At 54.8% G+C, this 23,022-nt stretch overlaps 1 protein-coding gene across 1 annotated transcript in view; it reads left to right on the top strand.

Annotated features, from left to right (window-relative positions):
- Positions 1-22,504, top strand: part of FAIM2 (Fas apoptotic inhibitory molecule 2) — a 30,334-nt gene extending 7,830 nt beyond the window's left edge. Inside the window, exons 5-12 of the mRNA XM_029205866.1 lie at positions 140-193; positions 6,281-6,331; positions 6,665-6,704; positions 7,195-7,232; positions 7,778-7,865; positions 8,158-8,253; positions 9,917-9,970; positions 22,255-22,504. Coding sequence (XP_029061699.1) covers positions 140-193; positions 6,281-6,331; positions 6,665-6,704; positions 7,195-7,232; positions 7,778-7,865; positions 8,158-8,253; positions 9,917-9,970; positions 22,255-22,404 — 571 coding nt within the window. The 3' untranslated portion in view covers positions 22,405-22,504. The remainder of the gene's footprint in view (positions 1-139; positions 194-6,280; positions 6,332-6,664; positions 6,705-7,194; positions 7,233-7,777; positions 7,866-8,157; positions 8,254-9,916; positions 9,971-22,254) is intronic.
- The last annotated feature ends 518 nt before the right edge of the window (positions 22,505-23,022 follow it).

Raw genomic sequence — 23,022 nt, 5'->3', positions numbered from 1 at the left:
GTGGCGGGGGTGGTGGCGGGGGTGGCGGGGGGGTGGGGGTGTGGCGGGGGGTGGGGGGGGTGGGGGGCAGGTGCAGATGTTGAACTAGAAATGGAGGCAGAGGGTAAATTCTGATTCTCTCTCCCTCCCTTCTCTGCAGTGACCCCGTTAAGGACTATGTCCAGGCCAACCCAGGCTGGTACTGGGCGTCCTAGTAAGTATACCCAGGCCCCTTCCCAGAACACCCTCCACAGCCAAGGTGGGAAATCTCCGCTGACAGAATCCCAGCCCATGACCTCTCCCCATCCCATAGGAACTGCCTCATAAGAGCATGGCCAGAAGGGGCCTTCTGGGGTGTGTGGAGCTGAGGGGGAGGGGAGGAGATGGGCGTTGGTTCTGGTGCCTGCCCAAGGAGGGAAGGGTGGAACTGGGGTCATGGCTAGGGAGACCCAGACCTTGGCTTGGAGGAGAGGGGGGCTGGGACACCTTGGCCCACACTAACGATAATGTCGCTACTCAATATTACCGTAGTTGTTACTCATGCTTGTGAATTATTAATTGTAAGAGCTACCACTTATAAATGCCTAATAAGGGCTGGGCATTGTTCTACGTGCTTGATATGCAGTGTTGCATTCACTCCTCAGAAAACTAAGTCTCAGAGAGGTTGAGTAATTTGCCCAAGGTCACACAGGTAGGCAGTGGTAGAGCTGGGATTCAAACCCAAGATTCAGGTTGAGGCTTGTACTCTTAATCCCTCTACTTGGCAGACTCCCTTCCCCTCGAGCAGTTGGCTTCTGCTTATATACTCTACTCTTTAAGGAGCATGGCAGGTAACTTGAGAGGTTATTCTGACCCTCCTATGCGGGCAATTAAGGAGTCATTCTGGATACTTTCAGGCCGGACCACCCTGTTCAAAGCAGAGCTACTGTCAGCAAAGTCTCCTTCAGCACCCACTGTGAGCCCAGGCCAGAACTGGAGCTGGTAGAGAGGAGGCCTCTGCAGGGGAAGGTGGTGGGCATACAAGGCAGCCTGTGAAAGAGCAGCATTCAGAGGAGGGGGAGCCCTCAGTCCATGTCAGCGGGTGCGCCTCAAAGGATGAGCCAAGGGGCCTGGGGACTGGGGTGACTTAAGCAAAAGCTTGGGAGTGGGAGCGCACGTGGTACGTTGGGTAAATTAGGGACCAGGCTGGTGGAGCACTGCAAGGCTCCGTGAGGGGAATCGGGACATCCCAGAGAGAAGCGAGGCCTTCCGGGGTGGAGGCTCTGAATGTCCACCCAAGGAGCTTGCACACTACAGCTGTCCCAGGCCTGTTCCTGGATGGGGGTCTGGTGGGAACGTAGGCTCAGCCCAGAGCCTCCTGGACCACCCGAGCCCAGAACAGTCCCAGAGTGGGCCTCAAGTTAACAAAAGCCAGCCAAAGCCTGACAGGAAGGAGACATCCTGGCCTCTGGGGCTCCCCGGAGGAGTGGAGGAGAAGCTCAGCCAAGTCGGGGATCCCAGGGGAGGAGACATTCACACCCAGAGCCTTTCTTAGGGCACAGGACAGAGGGCCTGTCTGCAGACCAGGCAGGGAGGCGGGCGTCTTGGGGGACGGGGGGCACTGCAGGCTAAAACTGATGAGGCCCCAGGGACTGCCACCCCGGCCAGCCCCCGTGGCGGGTCGGCATGGCTCCCAGCACATCAGCACCGCCTGGCAGCCTCTGCGCCCTGCCACCTCGGGAATGCGGTCCCCAGGCCCCTCATCAGGCCTCCTGCGGGAGGGTCTTTGGGACTCTGTGCCCTAAGCAGATGGTGGCAGGGGGACGGTCCAAGAATAAGCAGGCTCTAGAATTGAGGGCAGAGTCCACCCCACTGAGAATGGTGTGAGAATTTGACCTCTGAATGGTGAGAGGTCCTTCCTCCTCAGCATCTCCAGGCAGAAAACAGATGCTGTCCCAGACTCAGGGGTGGGTGGGTGTGGAGAGAAGTCGGAAGTGGGCATGGACCGTGTGCTTTCCATGGAGCGTCGCAAAGCCTTAAAGGTGCTTGGGAATTCACCACCAAGATGCTGCCCTGTTCTCTAGAAAGCCAGCCTGTTGCTCTGCCCCATCCTGCCCCCTCCCCACATCGCTATACAGTCCTGAGTCTGCCTCTGGGTGTGAGACCTAGTGGGTCTCACGTCCTCCAAATACCAAGCCCTTAATAGCAGTAAGAATAAAGCAGGTCTTTTTCTGTGTATGAAGCACTGTGCCATGTGATTTGCAGATATTCTTCATTTGATCCTTAACAACAGCCCTACGAGGCAGATACAGTTATTATCCCCATTTTTTTTTTTTAAAGAAGATGTTGGGGGTAGGAATTTATTAATTTATTTATTTTATTTTTGCTATGTTGGGTCTTCGTTTCCGTGCGAGGGCTTTCTCTAGTTGTGGCAAGCGGGGGCCACTCTTCATCCCGGTGTGCGGGCCTCTCACTATCGCGGCCTCTCTTGTTGCAGAGCACAGGCTCCAGACGTGCAGGCTCAGTAGTTGTGGCTCACGGGCCTAGTTGCTCCGCGGCATGTGGGATCCTCCCAGACCAGGACTCGAACCCGTGTCCCTTGCATTAGCAGGCAGATTCTCAACCACTGCGCCACCAGGGAAGCCTTATTATCCCCATTTTATACATGAGAAAATTGAGGCTCAGAGAGAAGAGGTTGCTTCCTAAGCAGCAGAGCCAGGATTGAACCCTGTCTTTCTGATTGAGAAGCTCATGCACTTCCCCTCCATGCTCTGCTGCTTCCCCACAGCCTGGGACTGGTCCTGGAGCATCATAAGTTGGGGGAGGACACTGGGTTTGGACCCTGGCCTCCACCTGAGCCTCTGCCATGGTCTTGACATTCTGTAAACAGACCACGGCTCTAGCTCAGGCCCTGAGGCCCAGGCTCTGACAAGCAAGTCTGTCTTTCACTTCTTCTGTGATTTATTCTTCGCTCCCTGGGATGGCAGCCTTCCAGCACCACCCCCTGCCCCCGCCCACTCTTTCTCCAGGCCCCAATCATCTCCCTCAGTGGGCTCTCCCCTTATTGTCTGATTGCTCCCTCTGAGCCTTGGCAGCGGGAACTGCGGGCCTCCCTACCGTGCGGGGGAGGAGTAAGGGCTGTGGGGTGGAGGTGGGGGGACCAGACAGAGGAGGAAAAGTGTGAGACCAGACTTGGGGGAGGTGGGTCCGAGCCTCTCCAGGAAGCTGTCAGTTAGCCAGGTTCTAGTTATAATAATAACAACTCCCATCTTCAGGTCCCTACCCAGTGCCAGGCTCTGTGCTCAAGGCTGGACTGCATGCTCTCATTCAGTCCTCGCTACAACCCAGTGAGTTGGTACCAGCATTCCCGTTTTACAAAGCAGGAGGCTGGAGCTCTGCAGTTAAGTAGCTGTTCAAGGTCACATGATGGTGGTGGCAGAGCTGGGATGTGAAATGAGGGTCAGGCTCCCAAACTGGCCCATACGCTCCAGGTCGTCCGTCCCTCTGCCCTTCCTCCCGACCACTCGTCTTGAGGGTTGAGGAGCTCTGGACCAGAGAGAAAAGGAGGCTGGGCCCTGCCCTCAGGAAGCTTCCAGTCTGGCCAGGGAGACAGGCCCCACAACCAGGATACACATAGACAAGGGTATTATTATTATTGTTGTTGTCGAAGTGACTGGTGACTCAAGGGAGACAGAAAGAGAGCAGATGCTGGGGTATTTCTTAACAACTGGGGCAGGACGACTCCACTGTTCCTAATGGAACAGGATGGCCTGCAGCCCTGGCCCTGGCACTGAGAACCCCTCCATCACTGTGACAGCAGTGATGCATCATTTGAGAACTACTGAAGAATAGGAGAGGGTGAAGATGGAGGGCTCCTATTTACCAAATCCAATAGGCTCGTCTCAACCCCTACATTCCCTGTGCTTTCACATTTCACCCAGAAATATTTAAAGATTGCCTAAGCCGTGCCAGGCCCTGGGTTGGACAATAGGTTGTTCCAGGTGCTACATCTGGGTGGGGATCAGATGAGCAGACCCATGGGGTGTGGGGTGCAGGCTTTGGTTGAGTTATGCCCGTGGTGCACAGAGGAAACCCCTCCAGCCTCAGCCCCAGGCATCCTCGCCAGTCGGTCCTTTCCAGTGGGGGCAGAGAGCGGTGGGCACACTGTGAGGGTGCAGAGGGCAATGAGGGTAGATGGAGGGGCGGAGTGCGGTGCCGGATGGGCTGGGGAGGTAGGCCGGGGGGCGGATCAGGTAGGGCATCACCAGGTCTTTGGAATTTTAAACAGGAGAGTCACATGATGGGATCTGCCTATAGCTTGGAGAGTGGAAGGCAGGACTGGAGGCAGAAGGACCAGATAGACAGAGATGACCCGACCTAAAAGGGTGGTCGTGGGGATGGAGAGAACGGGACAGATTTGAGAACTGCCTGGGTAGAGGATCAGCAGGTCCAAGTGATTAGCTGGGCATGGCAGGGTGAGAGTCAAGGCTGACCGAGGTCGCTGGTTGGGTGACTCGGAGGCTGCATGACATCCTCTGCAATAGGGGATGCCGGAGAAGGAGCAAGGAAGAGGGCAGATTCGGCTCTAACCTGCTGCCTAACAGCCGTGTTTGCCCAGTAGGCAGTTGGTTATTCAGGTCTGCGTTTGAGAAGGAAATTCTAGATCAGAAATATGGTGTGTGAGTCATGAGCATCTGCCTGATAAAGGGAGTCCTAGGAATGAGTGAGCCTACCCAAGAGGATCATGAAGGGAGACAGTCTGATGGGAGAGACCCTGTGCTGAAGGAGATGGAGAAGAAGTGACCAGGGAGGTAGGAGGGGACCCAAGGCTGTGTCATTGTGGGACCAGGGAAACAACGAGAGAGATCAAATGTCAGCATGTCCAGGTCAGATAAGGATGGACAAGTGTCAGTTGGACTCAACAAAGTCATAGTGATGTGACAAAGCCAGCTCTCATTAAGTGGGACAGGGGCTGGTTTGTTAAGTTGAGGAGTAATTGTGAGTTGGAGAAGGTGCCGTTAGTGGAGACAACTTTTTCAAGAAGCTTGGCTGTGAGGGTGGATAAAGTGGCAGTAGCTGGAGCCGGGAAAGATGTTGGTTAAAGATGGAGAACAGCTGAGGAGGTTTGTGAGGGAGAAGATGTAGCAGTCGATGGCAGGACAGTTGAGGGTGTGGGACCCAGAGGCTTGGGGGGATTCACCTGGGATGGGAGGAGGGACAGGAGGAAGGACACATAGATGCATGACGCGATGTTTGCAGGTGGCAGGCAGGGAGCCAGTGGAGCCCCCCACCTCATCTCGAATCTTTCTGGGACACATCAGGCCAGACCAGGCAGGAGAGTGAGGCAGCCTGGGAGGTTTGCAGATGAAGGAGGATGGTTGGCATTGTTGCTGTAGGGGATGGGTGAGAGAACCGAGGAGGGAGATGGGGAAGGATGACAGGTGCCATGTGTTGAGGGCACACTGAGAGCTGGAGACCATGCATTGGTGTTGGCACCAATCTAGGTAGACATGAGCATGCCCCAGCCTTGGGTCTTCAGCCCTCATGTCCCACCTCCTGGACTGGCCTCCACCTCCACTGCTCTCCAGAAAATCCTTAATCCTCGACCCCTGTCTCTGGGTTTCACCTGAGCTTCCTGCCAGTCTCCCAATGGATACGGCCACCTGATCCAGAAATTCATGCCACAGGTACTTCTTGCTGTGCCAGGTGCTGGCAGGACAGACAAGATCATTGTAGGTAGTGACAGGGCCAGGGAAAGGCCTAAAGGAGGCAGTATGGGGTAGTGGTTATAAGCTAGGACTCTGGAGGAGAATGCCTGTGTTCTAACCCTGCCTCTGCCATGTGGTAGCTGTATGACCTTGGACAGCTCACCTGGCCTCACTGTGCCTCAGTTATAAAGTGAAGAACGTGCTTCCTAGAGAAGATATGAGGGTTATATTCGCTAATCCTCATAAAGCATGTAGCCCTCTGCCTGGCATATAGAGAACACTGTATATGAGCTTTTCAAAATATATATAAGTAATAAGACATTGTCTGGGGGGAACCACTTTGCATTGGGTGGTCAGCTACCACATGGCACCCAAGATTCAGTATTTCTAGAAGCAGGCTCATCTTACTCCCCTTCCTTTCTTTTGGAATTACACCATCACCCTGCCCATTGCAAGGTTCTGAGATGATCGTGCGCTTAACCAACCCCTGCCCCTGGCCCGTGGCAGCCTGCTTGGTGCCCTGTGGGCAGGGGTGGCAGAGAGTGGGACGAGCAGGGGCCTGGGTGGAGGGCCTTCAGGGGCGGCCAGCTCTCGCATCCGTCTGTCTCTCACAGCGCCGTCTTCTTCGCGACCTACCTGACCCTGGCCTGCTGTTCTGGACCAAGGTATGATGACGGCTTGAGGAGCAGCATGGCTGTGGGAACGTGAGCAGGACCTTGGAAGTCCTGGCCCCAGTCCTGCTTGCCGCCAGTGCACCCCTAAGACGGCCCCATCCTTCTCTGGGCTCCATCAAGCAGGCCTGCCCCTCCCTCCTTTACTTGGCACCTCGGGGTGGGGGGTAGGGTGAAGGCACAGATGGGGGCACATGGGGATGTGGCTGAAGGAAGAAGCTCCGAGGAGTGGGGATGAGTTTGTCGGAGAGCCCTCGTACGGCATGACCCAGCCTGTGCTGCAGGCACGCCCCCTCTCTCCTCTGAACTCGGTGGCTTGCCTTACAGGAGGCATTTCCCCTGGAACCTGATCCTCCTGACCATCTTTGTAAGTGATGTGGGGACAGATACTGAGTGGGGATGGGGGGAGGAGAGTTGAAGGGTGAGCTTCGAGGGCTAGGAGTTGGAGGTAGCTGATGTGCGGTCACTGGGGGTGGCAGGGGTATTTTCGCCCCACTTCTTCTGCAAAGACACCCCACCCTCTCTTTCCAAATAGCCTTTCTCTCCCCACTCCATCCACTCCCTCTTTCTGTTGTGATTTTGTTTTTAAGAGGTTTGTATGGGGACTCCTAGAGCTATGGATAACAAGAGCTGGGGGTGGGGGGAGGGTGTGAATCTTAGAAAGGGGGACGAGCAGGGCTGCAGAAAAAAGAAAGGGACAGCTGGGACCTCCTTCACCGGGAGAAATCCTGGAGGTAAATGTGTGTGTGAGCAAAGCAGACTCAGAGTTGAGGGGTACACACAAGGGGTGGAGACCCAGGCTGGCCCTTGAAGGTGTCTGGGCCCCCAGCATTCCCTCATCCTGCTTCTCCTTTCAGACCCTGTCCATGGCCTACCTCACTGGGATGTTGTCCAGGTAAAGGGGCCAGGCGGAAGGGGGCTGGCCACACCCCGAGGGGAGCTGCCCCAAGCACAGTCCTTCCGGGGAGCGTTTGGACGGGGGCGGGGGGGCGGTGGGCGTTCAGGCAGGCAGGAGACGTGGGCTTAGAGCGCGCTTCTCCCGCACTCGGCCTCCAGGACCTGGCCAGGCTGGTGGGTGGGGGTGGGAGACGGAGGAGAGCAAGGTGACACCTCTCAAGCTGCAGCTGAAAAGACCCCAGGTTCATGATCACACAGTTCCCTATAAGCCACCTCCAGGCACCAGCACAACCCCTCCCCACCCCCATTCCCACCTCTTCGAGATCCTTCTAACAGGATTTTGAGTGTGAGCATGTTGGGGAGGGTGGGTCCCAGTAGAAAGGATGAGGAGGCAGAGAGAAGGGGGATCCTGGGAAAGGGGAGAGGCTGGGGGCCAGAGGTCGTGGGACCAGGTCCTGGCAGAAGGGGAGGACCTGGGAGGAGGGCAAGGGGAGACCAGAAGCCCTGCCCTGAAGCCGACGCCCTGGCCTGCCCGTCCTGCAGCTACTACAACACCACATCTGTGCTGCTGTGCCTGGGCATCACGGCCCTCGTCTGCCTCTCGGTCACCGTCTTTAGCTTCCAGACCAAGGTCAGCCCTGGGGCCTTCGGGCTGGGGAAGGTTGGTGGGGGGCGGGGGCGGTGGGCTGCAAGCTTGGATTCCCCAGCTGGGGGAGGTAAAAGGCATGCGTAGTGTCTGGGGAGGCCGCCTGGGATGGGAGGGGGAGGAACAGCGGGTTCTGGGGTGAGCACGGGAAGGTGGCCTGCTGCCGAAGCCTCGGCCTTCTGGCCAGCACACTGCCCAGCCGGGGCCCCCAGGAACGCCGGGCCGCTCTGTGCAGGCCTGAGGGCCCCGGCAGCTGACGCGTGTCCCACCCCTGCAGTTTGACTTCACGTCCTGCCAAGGTGTGCTCTTCGTGCTGCTCATGACTCTCTTCTTCAGTGGACTCGTCCTGGCCATCCTCCTGCCCTTCCGATATGTGAGTCTCCAGGTCTCCCAACCGGCCCCATGGGGATGGCGGGGGTGGGAGGGTGCTGTTTCCTCCTACACCCTCCAGGGAAGGCCGCGAGCCAAGGGCTCACAGCCTGCCATCCTGTCCTGCCCCTCCTGGCACCTGCCCTGGGCTGCTTGGCAGTGTAACGAACAACGAAGCGAGGCTTTTCTTGACAGGTCTGGGCACCTGCCCACTCCACAAGCCACATCCGCTTCACCTTTCCCATCTCCACTAGCGGGGAGGTGAGGCCGAGGGGGCGGGCTCAGATCATTTAAACCCTAGGCCGGGGAGGGGGCTCCGGAGCTCCATGGGGCCACCAGGCCCAGAGGGGCCCTGAGGAAGGGCTTCCTGGGCCTCTTGGGGGATCAGTCAAGTGCAGAGAGGCAGGATCTGGCTGTCCAGGCAGACGGGAAATGGGACAGTGGGGCTCCGAGCATACCCCTGCCCCATGAGGGTGTCCATGGGGACAGCTGAATCTCAGCTCTTTAAGAAGTGTCCGGCCTGCCTGGGAAATCCCACTAAGACTGCTCAGGGCTCAGTGACCCATTCCAGGCACTCAGGCTGCTGCAGGTGGAGAAGGGGCAGACTGAGGGCATCACAGGAGGGGGTTTGAACCCTGGGAACCCAAGAGAGCAGCTGTTGGACCCATGCTGAGGGCTCAGGGCTTGTACCTGCCGCGGGCTCCTCTTAGCTACCTCTAGTACGGGGGTCCCCCACTGCCCCTTTTCTGCCGGGCTGAGAGCAGTATTCCTCACTCCCCCTCCGTACCCCATCCTGCCCAGCCCCAGGTTATTGCTTCCCAGTCCAGAACGTCAGGATTGGTTCTGGCATTTCCTTGGCTCTTCCCAGGATCCTGTTGACGAAGGGAGGAGCCGGAGCTGGCCTGGGGGCCCTCTGTGTATCTAGGATGGGGGGAGGGGTACAGGAAGGGGCCCCAGAGCTTCCAAGAACACTTTATCGACCCGGGTCAGGCTGATGGAATGCCTGTGTTTCCAGGAGTCTTCTGGGGGAAGGCTCTTCAGAGGGCACGGCTCGTTTGGCACCTCTTGCAAGGTTTCCGCACTCAGCTGGGTGCCCCTGAGGCCTGGGGGGAGCAGAGGTTGGGAAGGGGTGCTGTTCCAGCCTCTGCAGGGAATCCCAGCAAGCACAGCTGGCAGGGATGCCAGATGCCCCCCCAACCCCTGGGCCTAAGTCTTTGTCCCCTTCTACCTGAGCCCCTTTACCCACACAGGCAGAGCCAGGAAGCTCCCGACATGGGGACAGACGGCACAGGGATGAGTCCACACTGGGAGAAGGGCACAGCCTCAGGCCAGACCCAGGCTGGGAGGATGGCAGGGACCCCACAGGATGAGTCACCCTGGGCCAGCCTGAGCCTGGGGCTGTGTGTGGAGGAAAGAAGTGCTGGCCCGTCTGGACCTCCCCTGCCAGCCCTCCAGGATCACTGTTACCCTGGGGCTCCCCCACCCACCGTGAGCACGCAGGGGATTAAGGACCTCTCAGTCTGGGGCAGGGTTGGGGGGGTGAGAGAGGGCCCCCACTGGGGAGGTCTGTGCCACACCCTCCATTCTCGGACTGATCCCTTCTCCCTGCCCCTCTGCCGCACTGCCCATCTCGCCATCCTTGAGCCCGTGTTTTGTCTGCCCTGCAGGTGCCCTGGCTCCATGCAGTGTACGCCGTGCTGGGAGCAGGCGTGTTTACGTTGGTGAGTGTGGCCTCCCGGGGGCCCTGCCTTCTCAGCCTCCCACCATCTCCTCAGGTCCCTCCACCATCCCCATCTTCCTCATAGTCCTCTTCTCTGAACCCTTGTGAAGTACCAGTGGGCGCAGAGGGGCTCAGTGCTGTCAGGTCTCTAAGACAGACCAGCTGACCTGGGCAGAGGGGCAAGGAAGGTCGTAACAACAGGATTGATGCTTTAGACAGAGCTGGGAAGAGGTACCCCTGACTCCTGGGGAGGTTCAGTGCTGCTTGTGGGGGTGGGAGAGTGAGGGTGTCCCAGCCGCATGGACCAAGTTAGTCCTTGCTCTGCTGGGAGTAATCTGGGAAGGCTTCTTGGAGGAAGGGAGATCCCAGGTACCCTGTGACAGATGCACTTAGATTGAGCTTGTCCGTGGCTGTCCTCACCAGACTGAGAGTGTTAATGATGATCATTATGGTTATGATAACAATGATAGCTGGTATTTATTGAGCACTTGCTTCTCCCACAGCAAGCTCTGCACACGTACTGAATCCTCACCATAACTCTATAAACTAGGTTCTGCTGTTCTCAGATTAAGATGAGGAGCCTGAAGCTCAGAGACTTTAAATGACTTGCAGACAGCAGACAGCATCCTGGAAGTGGAGGGTTAGACTGGGGACCTGCACAGATGGCTCCAGAGCCCCACTCAGGGTCTGAGGCTAGGTGGGGAAGGGAGTGGGGTGGCTGGAGGCAGATGCCCAGGAGATGAAGGTGACCAGGGGCAGATGCCTGCCTAGAGCAGCCCAACACAGGCCCTTTGCTCATTGGGCTCCCAGCACCTGAATGTGATGGTGCTCCAGGGCAAGCCTGTGTTGGTGACATCTTCTTACGCGGTGGGGCGGCATCCAAGGTAAACATCCACTGCCAGTGGGAGCAATGACCAGACTCTCCTCTCCCTCACTGTTTTCAGCTCAACTCAGTCTGGTCAGAGTTCTGGGCTTAATCACAGGTTCCAGAGGCTTATGGCTGACAGAGTGGGGGAGCAGAGATGGGGGGATCTTTGGGGGTGTGGATAGGGATCGAGCCAGGAATGGAGGTGTGGTAGATTCATTCATTCATTTCCACAGGTCTTTATTGAGCACCTACAAAGTGTGAGGTGTGTGCTGTGTGCCCAGGATGCCACAGTCAGCAGGAAGGGCACAGTGCATGGCACATAGTGGCACTCAGTAAATACCTGTGGAGTAAATGGCCTCCAGGCTCAGAAGCTGAGGGCTGGACAGGACTGAAAAAGGGGTCTAGTGAAACTTCAAGCCTCTCATTTTAGAGATGAGAAAACTTAACCCCAAAGAAGTTAAGTGATTTTTCTAAGGTTTCCCTGCAAGATAATGGTAAATCAACTAAGTGTGATTGGCCTTGGTCAAGACTAGGGTGACCAACTTATCCCAGTTTACCCAGAACTTTCCCAGTTTTAGCACTGAAAGTCTCACTTCTTGGGGGAACCCCCTAGGAACTCCAAGGTTGGGCAAACCAGGATGGTTGATCATCCTGCTTCACTAACTTCTCTGGCTTCTGATCAGCACTCTTTCCTGCACACAGTACCTGCTAAAGACAAATTTTGATGAAAAGGTTGGGGTGGGGGCGTGTCGGCTAGGAGGAAAGGAAGGAGGGTCAGACTGAGGGGAGGGAGACTGGGGAGGCCTCAGAGGACAGCGTTTGCCAGGGACAAATGGAAGAAGAGGGGTCCGTGCCGGGCAGAGTGGGAGGAGGGCGAGCGCTGATGGAGGGTCAGGGAGTTTACTTGGCTTCGCGCTGATCAGGATACAGCACGTGTGTCAGCTATACGGGGAGGCTGTGTGTACAAGTCGGGTTGGATGAACAGTAATCCTTTAAATTTCTTTAATAACCCCTTGCATTATTAGAATAATAAAAATAATCCCAACCGTCTGTTCCACCCTTTACATTTTACAAAGCACTTTCACACCTATTACCTCACTGGATCTCCGTCACAACCCAGGGAGGGAGGTAGTGCTGCTGTTAGACCTGCTTTCTACATGTGAAGACCCGCTTTCCACATCCGAAGTCCCGGGTTTTAAGGAGCTGGCACAGGGTCCCACCTCCAGTAAGGGCAGATTTAGGACAGGACGCAGGTGTCCTGTGCCCAGCCTGGTGCCATTGCCAGAACCCCCATCGTCCCCCTCAAAGAGGACAACTTCTGTTGGCTTGAAGTGGGGAGAGGCTGGGGTGATCTCTCCAGCAATGTTCCCCCTCCCTCTCTCGCACCATCAGTGTTGCCCTCGCTACTGGATTATCTCCATCTGCATAGAAACAGGCTGTAATTTCTCCCAACTGAAAAAACAGCAACACACAAAACACTCTTAATCCACATCTCCCTCTAGCCCCCCCAATTAGAGCAAAGCTCCTTAAAATGGAATCTACACTCTCTCCAATTCCTCTCCTCCCTTCCTCCCTTCTCTCTACTCAGTCCTTCTCCCATTCTCTCTTACCCTCTTAAAAACGCTCTCTCCGAGGTCCACAATGGCCTCCCTGTGACTGAATCCAGCTGTCATTTCTCAGTCCTTATCTTGCTCGACTCTCAGCAGCATTTGATACAATTGCTCATTCTCTCCCCCCAGAAGCATCTTCTTCACTTGGTATCCAGGCACCAGCTCTCCTGGTTTTCCTCCTGCTTCCCGGGTCGCACTGGAGGGCTCTGGGGCCATGGACCGTCCACACTCACTCCCTAGGGGATCTCAGACTGTCTCAAGACTTTGAATACCATCTTTTATGATGATGACCCTAAATTTTACATCGCTAGCCTGGAATCCCACACTAGACTTGCCAATTGCCTACTCCGTGTCCACACTTGGAAATCTAATGGGCACCTCAAACTTAATGTGCACGGAGTTGAGCTCCTGCTCTTCCCCTGAACCCCTGCTCCTCCCACAGCCTTCCTTGTTGCTGTAAGTGGCAGCTCCATCCTTTCAGTCACTCAGGCCAAATGCCTTGATGACACCTCGACTCCTCACTCTCCCCACGCCCCACAACTGGCCCAGCAGCAAATCCGGTTGGCCTCACCTTCTATCTAGAATCTGATTGCTTCTCTCCACCTTCACGGCTACTTCCTGGTCCATGTCGCCATCACCTTCCACCTGGATTCTTGAAATGGCCTCGCACGGGTGCTGCCCCTACAGTCTGTGTCCCACACCACAGCAGCTAGAGTGATCCTGTTAAACATTGATGAGGTCAGGTCATTCCTCCGCTTGGCCTCCAGCAATCGCTCTCCACTGCCTGCAGGCCCTCCCTGACCTCACGGCCTCCCGTCGCCCACTCTGCTGCAGCCACGCTGGCATCCTTGCTGCTCCTGAGGACGGCAGGCTCACTCCCAGCCCGGGGCCCCTGCACCCAAGGTTGCCTCTGTCTGTTCCTTCCCATCTGCTCACAGCTCCCTCTCTCCCCTCCTTCAAGTGTTTGCTTTATTTACAATCTCTTGTGCTGAGCGTGTACACGCGCACATGCAGGCATGCACACACGTTGCTCCCTACACCCCCGTTTCTCCATAGCACGTCTCATCCTCTGACATACTACATATTTTTCTGGTTTATTTATTGTTTGTCCCCGTCCAGCAGAATTTGAGTTCCTTGAAGGCAGGGATTTGGGTCTGGCTTGCTCATCGCTGCATCCGTGGTGCCTAGAACAGTGCATGGCGCACAGCAGGCACCCCTGGATGTTTGCAGAATGAACAGACGCCTGAGAGGCCAGGTCTGGCTGAGGCACTGTCAGAGTGAGGCAAAGAAAGCATGGGTGCATCGCTGACTTAAGCGTCAGTCTTCTGTGAGTCACGGGGGCGGGGGAGGAACCACTGCGCCTAATTACCTGTTAATGTCTCATTAGGGGAGCAATGCTCCGACAGTTTGGGGCTCATCCTGCAGTTTATGTAAACAATGGTTAGGAGCACGTGGTGTCAATGCCCCAGTCCCATCTCCTGCCCTCTGCCACCTGGCTCAAAGGAGGGACGACCTGCAGCCCATCCCCTGGGTCCCATGGCCTGGGGAGAGTTGAGGAGGGGCTGCTAGACTCATTCCACTCCCTCGTCTCAGTGTCAGGTGGATGGAGACCCACAGAGGCCCAGCCCCATGAGAACTAAGGTCCCCATTCCTCCCCGTTGAGCTCAAGTCAGAAGGTCCTTGACCTCAATCTGATCCTGCTTCCAGCATCACTTCTGTCCTTTGGAATCTGGTCCTGTAGCTTCAACCCATCCCCAGAACCAGTGCCCAGCACCCCTGGTCTCTCCATCTGCCCATCTGGCATCTCCTACCCTAGCCGATGGAGAATTCTCAGCACCATGAGGGGCCGTTCCCGCACTGCAGCTAGGCAAGAATGTCACTCAGCGATCCCTATCCTCCTTGCTGCCTCGAGGAGGATGTGTGAGAGAAGGGGGAAGAGAAGTGTCAGAGGAGGGCCCAGATCCCAGTGAGCCCCACCCCAACCCCCAGCAGCCTGGGCCTTGGAAGGGCTGTGAGCAGCAAAAGATTGTCTCCTAGAGACCTCAGCCCCTCCCCTGAAGGACCCTGCCATCTTTGAGAGCAGGGCCACCCAGATGGACTAGTCTGAGACTGGGGAGGTGGGGATCCAAGTCCTCTTAGGGCCGTGGTCCTGCCTGCAGGAACGGGCCCCCTCCTCGGCCTCACCCCGACTGGCCTTGGCACGTTCTCAAGAAGCTTGGGTTTTCTCCCTCACCCTACCACGTAACCCCCCTCTATGCACTAGACTCAGATGCCAGCGGAAGTGGGTGAGTCAGCCGAACGGTACTGGCCTCAGGCTGGCCCCATCCTCCTCTCCCGTCTAGTGCCCTCTCCTGGAGTGCTTTTCTGTAGGAGCCCATGGAAAGTGAGGCAGAGGAACATGAGGGCTGGGCTGGGTGATGAGGCAAGGTGGAGGGGTTTGGACAGAGCAGGAGGGTTGAGGCAGGGAGAGGGGGAGAGAGAGAGAGAGAGCGAGGGAGCACAGGTGGCGCCCAGGGCCTGGCCAGCTGCTTTCCTGCAGGGACTGAGCCTCTTTGCCTACATGACTCTGGGCAGGTTGCTCTGCCTCAGAGTTGGTCCTTCTTTGGGGAAGCTAAGCCTCCCAGCCAATTAAATCAGGAAGCCAAGCCTGGATACCTAGGGAAGAAACCAGGAATAGGACTTTAGAAATTAGGTGATGGGCCCAGTGGGAACAGAACTCTCTCCTGCCTGCCCCATCTGGCCAGTTTGAGGACCTCAGGAAACATCAGTCTCTATGCTTTAAGGAAGATTAGTGAGAAGCCAGATTAATAAATAGGAGAGCGGCTGAGAGATGATTAGTTAGGAGGCCACTGCAGTGTCCCAGAGTCAGGGATGGGGTGGCACGGAGAGCCTGTGTGGTCAGTACTGGATGCGTCAGGCCCTGATGGTGTTTGGATGAGTGAAGCTTGGATAGGAAGATGCTTTGTTTGTAGAGGTGCTGGGCCTCCAGTGCTGGGTATTGACTTCTGACCATTGAGGGGACACACACAACCGTCTGCTCTCAGTTCCTAGAAGAAAAGGAACACTGAGACTGTGAGCCCTCAGAGTGACAGGGACCTCCCTGCGCTGAGACCCAGAGAGAGCATACCCAGACACACACACCACACACATGTACACACTACACACACATACATACTACACACACACACCACACACACATACACACCACGCACAGACACCATACACATCACACACACACCACACACACATACATACTACACACACACACCACACACATACATACCATACACACGTCACACATACACACACACACACACACACCACACACAGACACCATACACACATCACACACACCACACACATATATACTACACACACCACACACATGCATACCATACACACGTCACACATACACACCACACACTACACACACAGACACCATACACATGTCACACACACCACACACACATACATACTATACACACACACCACACACATGCATACCATACACACGTCACACATACACACCACACGCACCACACACGCCATACACATGTCACACATACACACCACACACATACATACTACACACACGTACACACCACACACACGCATACCATACACGTCACACATACACACATCACACATACACACCACACACTCATACACACACCACACATGCATGCACTGTTGGCCACCAAGCTGGATGAAAGCCCCATTTTCCTGACTCTCAGCCCAGCATTCTTTCTACTCTGTCTCCTTGTCCATTTCACAGATGGGAAGATAGAGGCCTAGAGAGGTCCCCCCACAGCAGGAGGGCCCAGAGAGGCCTTCTCAGCCTCTGTCACCCGGAGGCTAGGCTTTGGGTGGTTACTTCCATTCAGCCCCAACAGGGAATCTGTGTGTCCTGTGAATCTTCCCACAGCATGTGAGGGATTTGGGGAAGAGACTCCAGTCTGCCCCCACCCCACCCCTTACCCTGCTTTTCTAGTGGGGGCTGTGATAGATGCCCTGCCTTCTTCAAAGTTAGAGAAGCACTTTGGAAAGTAAAAACGGCTACACAAACCCAAGGCAGGGGTATCACTTTATTTTAGACTCATCTTTATTTCATTCCGAGTTTAGAGACTCTTTTGCCTCAGTGGTTTACATGAGCCTGAAAGATCCAGTGAGAACCTTCTCTGTCCTGCCGCCCACCCTCAGCCACCACAACAGCCCTGATGCCCACCCGAGGCCTCATCTGAACCCACTGGAGATTGAGTGGATTCCTCTGAGGGTGGCAGGAGGGAGGGTGGATTGACCAGTAATTCCTCCTTCGGGGGGAAAGTGCACTCGTGTCTCCCTCCTGGACCTCACCTCAGTCTCAGTTCCTGAGACACTAATCCTCCGAAACCAATGCCCTGCTCAAACCAAGCCTTTCAAACCAACACCCTGACCTGGAGAAGGTGAAAGAAGCCCCCCAGCCCCAGTGCTGTTAGACTGAGGGAGGGGTGATTCAGAGTCCCTGTAGGGAGCAGGGCAGGGGAGCATCTACACAGGCATACAGGGGCAGAGCTGGGAAAGGTGCTATCAGGGGGGCTCTTCAGGTGGCCACGTGCACCCCACCCAAACCACAGTCAAGGCCTAGCTCATCTTACCACTGTGGCCTTTGGGCAAGTTACTTGATCTCTCTGTGCCACATCTTAAAATGAGGCTAATATTAACTATCTCACAAGGCTGTGGTAATGCTTTATAAGATAATATATGAACAGAAAAAAGAAAACAGCCTAGCACCTGGAACATGGTAGTCTCTCAACTACCGTGGTAGCTTTCACCCTTATTGTAAATGTTAACCGTATAATTCAGAACACCAGATTTTGGAGCACAGTAGCTGGGTTCAAATCCATTCTCTGCCACATTCGAGCTGTGTGGACTGATCAAGTCATGTTACCTCTCTGTGCTTCTGTTTCCTTATCCATAAAATGCAGATAATAATAGTACCCACCTCGTAGGTTGTGACTTTTCAGTGAATTAATATATGCAAAGCAGTCAGAAAGTGCCTGGCATGTCATCAGTGATCAATAATATTACCTGTTAGTAGTAGTCAGTTGCCTAAGGTCATAGGCAAGCTTTGAACCCAGGTCTATGCGACTTCCCAGTCCGTGCTCTTAAGCACTGTATCACACGCACGCCCTTCCTCTTTCACATACCTTTTCACACTGCTCCCCTTTTATCTTGGGCCAGACTTTCTGGTGGCTCACACGGCTGCCAGACCCTGTTCCTTTGGTGGTGGTGACCCACCTGGGAGTGCTCCCCAGGACCCAGGGCTGCATGCAGAGGTCGTCTGTGCCATTTCAACTTTTGACACCCAGGTTGCTGAAGACAAGAGAAGTATCTTCTATGGGCCCCAGACGAGTCTCCACTCAGCTCCCCTCTCCTTGTCCTGCACCCAACCGAGGGCACAAGGGCTTAAAGCTGGTAGTCTCTTTTCTCTGGAATCCTCAAAGCCCATGCTTAGGGCTTCCCTGGTGGCACAGTGGTTGAGAGTCCGCCTGCCGATGCAGGGGACACGGGTTCGTGCCCCGGTCCGGGAAGATCCCACATGCCGCAGAGCGGCTGGGCCCGTGAGCCATGGCCGCTGAACCTGCACGTTGCACAGACACACACACACACACACACACACACACACACACACACACACACACACACACACACACACACACACCACACCCCAAAGCAGTGTCAGTCACATGGTGGAAACAGAATGGGATTGTCTGTCCTCTCGGCTGTGTGAAGTGGGCGAGTCATTTATACTCTCTGGGCCTCAGTCTCAGCTCCATGATGGAGATGATCGTGCAATACCTGTCCCAGGGGATTATGGGGACAGTTAAATGAAAGCATTCACAAACTCTTCTTTTGTGTTACTTTAACCCTTCTCTTAGTTTTTTCTAATATAATGTATGAATACACTTATTCATATATTTCATTTTTTAAAATCTTAAATGATATAGATAAAGCAAATGTCATTTGGCTGTGTAACAGCTGTGGTCAGTTGTCTCTCCTTCCAGACCTCTCTGTATGCATTTTATAGATATATGCTATGTAGACCCCTATAACGTATAGTTTTGTGAGGTTTTTTTGTTACATAAAGGGGCTCACGTGATTTGGATTTTTCTGCAAGTTGTGCTTTTCTCACAAGAGTGTATATCAGAGATGTTTCTGCTTCAGCACTGCTGCCCACAGTTTACTTAACAATCCCCTGGTTGATAGAGGTTGGGTTTGTTTCCAGGGTTTCACTGTTAGAACCTAAGCTGCCGTGAACAGACTTGGGTGTGCTGCTTTGAGCCCTTATGCTGGCATTTCTGTAGCATGGACATGGTCCACGTATAATTTTTATGCTGATTCAACACATTGCAACCCCAGCTTTTTGTATTCAGTGCCTGTTTGTTGGTGGCTCTGAGCTGCCCTTTCCATGGCATGGCTCCCCCAGAGCCTCTCAGCCTCATCTCTGGGAGGACAGCAGACATAAGCCTGGACGAGGCAGGGTCAGGCCGAGTGTATGGCCGTGGGACCCTGACCGGGTGCAGCCCTGGCCAATAAGGTGAACCAGGAAAGTTTGCCTTTGTCTCCTCTGCCCTCTGTGCGTGCTTCCTCCCACCCTTCGAGCCCACCCTCCCCCCTTCTCTGTTGGAATGTAGGAGACAGGTAATCTGGTTCCAGCTAGATAAATGACCATCAGCAAGTCACTCACCTGCTCTGAGACTCCTTTCCTCATATTTAAAATAATAAGGGTGAATATCCACCTCCTAGAGTGAATTGAGCAAGTGAGATAAAGGACTAGCGTGTGAAAAGACGGTTCAGATGTAAGTTAGTAGCATCCTCGTCCAGCTCCTGCCTCTTGCCCCTGACCCAGATGCCCCTCCTTCAGGGTCTTGTATCCAGTTGCCTCGCAACTCAAGCACCTGCTGTCCTCTTTTTTTGTTTTTTATGACTTTGGCAGGATTGGGGAATTTTTTTTTAATAAATTTATTTATTTTACTTATTTATTTTTGGCTACATTGGGTCTTCGTTGCTGCGCGCAGGCTTTCTCTAGTTGCGGCGACCGGGGGCTACTCTTGGTTGCGGTGCACGGGCCTCTCATCACGGTGGCTACTCTTGTTGCGGAGCACGGGCTGTAGGCGTGCGGGCTCAGCAGTTGTGGCGCACGGACTTAGTTGCTCCTTGGCATGTGGGATCTTCCCGGACCAGGGCTCGAACCCGTGTCCCCTGCATTGGCAGGCGGATTCTTAACCACTGTGCCACCAGGGAAGTCCCCTGCTGTCCTTTTAGGTGTCAGTGGTCAATCTGGTTGTTGGCTCTCAACTGAGATCTTAGCTGCCAACTACAATGTTAACTATGACCAAGATATCTGTACTCAGCCAACATGTTAGGGAACAGCGCTCATCACCCAGGGAGATTATCAAGTTACTTTCCCCTATGTGAGGGCATGCTCGTAATGTAATCTCTGATCATGTCTTTTGCTCTCATGTTCCCTACAACATAGTAGATGCTCAACAAATGCTGCTGGGAATAAATGAATGGAAAGCCTTCAGCTGGCTTACAGGCATGAGGTTGCAGTGATGGGTGTTACTGGGCAGTGGGGTTGAAATTTGTGGCAGGCTCTCGCAGATAGCCCATGTAGATAAGCATCCATGGCCATTGGCCAAGGACAGGGGCAGAAACCATTTCATTCCTCTTTTCTCCAAGAGAAAAGCCAGCTGGCTGTTCTAGGAGGCTCCTTGGAGAGGCCACCCCCAGACCGGGTCAGGTCCAAGCCTTCTAGTTGAGAGATTCAATTTCATTAGCTCACCCAGGGGTGACCGGGCTCTGGGAAATCAACCAAGCAAGTGACTGATTGGTAAGCCAGATCAGCAGTTTATTAACTTATGCTGGCAGCCGTGACAGCAGCCGGTAGCATTGAGTCAGCCCCTCTCCTTGCCTGTTCTTGGCTACAGAAGGAAACTTTACCTGGCAATCCAAATCAAACTGAGAAGGAACAGAGTAGAGTGGAGTAAAACGACACTAAAGAATAACTATAGTTGATGACACATATGCTGTGATACATTTACCCTCAAAACCACACCATGGTGTGGTTGTCATTACTGTCCCATTTTGCAGGTGAGGACACTGAGGTCAAGTGGGTGATGGCTCCAAGGTATAGAAGCCCAAACCCAGGCGTTCCGGCTCCGGTCCTGTGTTCTCATGCCCTGAGCAGGGCCCCCTCAGCCCTGGCTCTGGTTCTCCATTTGCCTGCTGTTAAGGCTACACAGCTTCCCTAGTGACATTTCCGCCTCCTTGCTGAGTGGCAGGAGACCTGAGTCTCAGCAGCAGTGCACACAGGTTCTCAAGAGGGCACCTCTCCTTCTGCAGATATAACAATAAAACTGCACCATTAGCCACCATTCATTAAGTGCTTACCGTGTGTCAGGCACCTTGCCAGGCACCTTGCACGCATTAGCTCACTCTCACAACATCCTCAGGAGGCAAGCACCCTCATCTCCCTTCTGCCGAGGTGGACTCACGGGCTCAGAACGACTAGATAACCTGGCCCAGGATCCCAGAGCTAGTGAGTAGCAGAGCTGAGACTGGAATCCAAGTCGGTCTGACTTTCAAGCCCATACTTGTAATCATGCCCACCTCCCCGCCCTCAAGGGTGAGCTGCCTTGATGTCCCACGTGCTGGAGCTGCTCCCTGTTGGAGCCTCTGGCCCCTGGGCTCCAGCCTCTGTCCATCCATCCCTTTGCCCCACTGCTCCTGCCACAATGAATTCCTCATTCTGCACACCGCCGCCCTCACCTCCAGGGCTTCCCCAGGCCTGCTCAGTCTAGCAAACTCCTACTCGTCCTTCAAGCCCCAGGGAAAGTGTCACCTCTCCCGGGCTACCTTCCTCCTGCCCAATCAGCCCTAATTATGGCATTTACCAGGTTTTATTGCAATCATCTGTAAGTGTCCCCCACTAAGTGATGAGCCCCCGAAAGCAGGCATGGCGTGGTGTTCCTCGTTGTCTCTGCAGCTCTGAGCAAGTCACTGGAGCTCTCGGGGGAGCCTGTTTCCTGGTAGGAAACACATTAACCCTGGGTGCTGCCCATAAGCTGCAGAGCAGAATGGCTAAATGAGGGGGCTCTGGAGCCAGCCTGCTTGGGTGCAGATCCTGGCTTTGCCACTTCCCAGCCCTGTAACCTTGGTTAAGTACTGAACATCTCTGGGCCTTGGTTTCCTCTAAGAAAGGTAGAATCCCTACTCAATAGGGACGTTATTAGGACAAAGTAGGCTAATGTCCGTAAAGCACCTAACAAGTGCCTGCTCCCTGCTCACTGTTACATGGAGCATTCGTTCATCCTCTGAGTAGGGCCCTGAGGGAATGCAAGAAGACTATGCCTCCGCTTGAAGGTCCCCTCCTCCAGGAAGCCTTCCCTGACCGCTGACACACTCACATTGGTCAGGTTCCCGTTATCAGCCCCCTGTGGCACTTTGTGTTTCTCTTTGTTACTCACCATACTAACAGTTACTTTCCTGCTAGACTCTACGAAGTCGGGGATCTTGTCTGTCTTGTTCTTTGCTGCATTGGTGGCTGGCACATAGTAGGTGCTCAGTAAATAAGTGTTGAATTAGGGATGGAAGGTGTTGGGAAAGTGCCATATTCTGGACTGTCACAGGAGGGTCACTGAGCAGCCAGGTAGCCCGTGATAACAAAATTGGGGGTGGGCCTGGGCTGGGACACTGGGCTCCCTTGGTCAGTGTCACAGTGACCAGACCTTCTGACCTCTCTCTCTCTCTTCCCCCTTCTCTCAGTTCCTGGCATTTGACACCCAGTTGCTGATGGGTAGCCGACGCCACTCGCTGAGCCCTGAGGAGTATATTTTTGGAGCCCTCAACATTTACCTAGACATCATCTATATCTTCACCTTCTTCCTGCAGCTTTTTGGCACCAACCGGGAATGAGGAGCCCTTCCCACCCCTGCTTCCTTCAGAGAATGCCCCCTTGCTGGTCCTCTGACCCCACCCTGTGCTCCTGCCAGCCCGGATATAAAGCTAGTTGCCAGCGCAGCCTTTGGCCAGCCTGCTCACTTCCCTCAGCCAGCCCTCATCCTCACCCTCTGCAGCTTGTACCCATGCCACCGGGGCCCTGTGGTACCCGGATCACACCATCCCCTGTGCCACCCCTTCCCCCCAGTTATATCTCCCAAACTGAGACAGTCGAGGCTGGAGGTTCCTCTGGGTTTGAGGACCCAAGGGATGAGTAGGAGAAGCTCAGCAGGATTTCAGAGGTGGGAAAAAGATCCCAGGAAGCCTGGCCGAGGCCTGCAGCCCCACCGTGATTCCTCCTGAAGTTGCCACAGCTGTAGGACTATGGGGCACACTGTCCTGTGCCCACCCCCTGCCTCCTCTCCCTCCTTCCAGGTTAGGTTTTGACATTCGGTAAGAAAAGGGTGGAGAGGACAACTGGGAGACAAGATGTGGGTGCTCTGCAGTGGGGGGATGGGGATAGTGGGTGAACAGGATGGCTGTTCCAGGCTGCCTATCTTCTCTCAACTCTGGGACCAGCGGCTTGTTCTAGGC

This window comes from Monodon monoceros, unplaced genomic scaffold (genome assembly GCF_005190385.1).
Source record: "Monodon monoceros isolate NGI ecotype Baffin Bay Population unplaced genomic scaffold, NGI_Narwhal_1 Super_Scaffold_6, whole genome shotgun sequence".
NCBI lineage: Eukaryota > Metazoa > Chordata > Mammalia > Artiodactyla > Monodontidae > Monodon > Monodon monoceros.
This window is presented reverse-complemented; position numbering and strand designations above follow the sequence as displayed.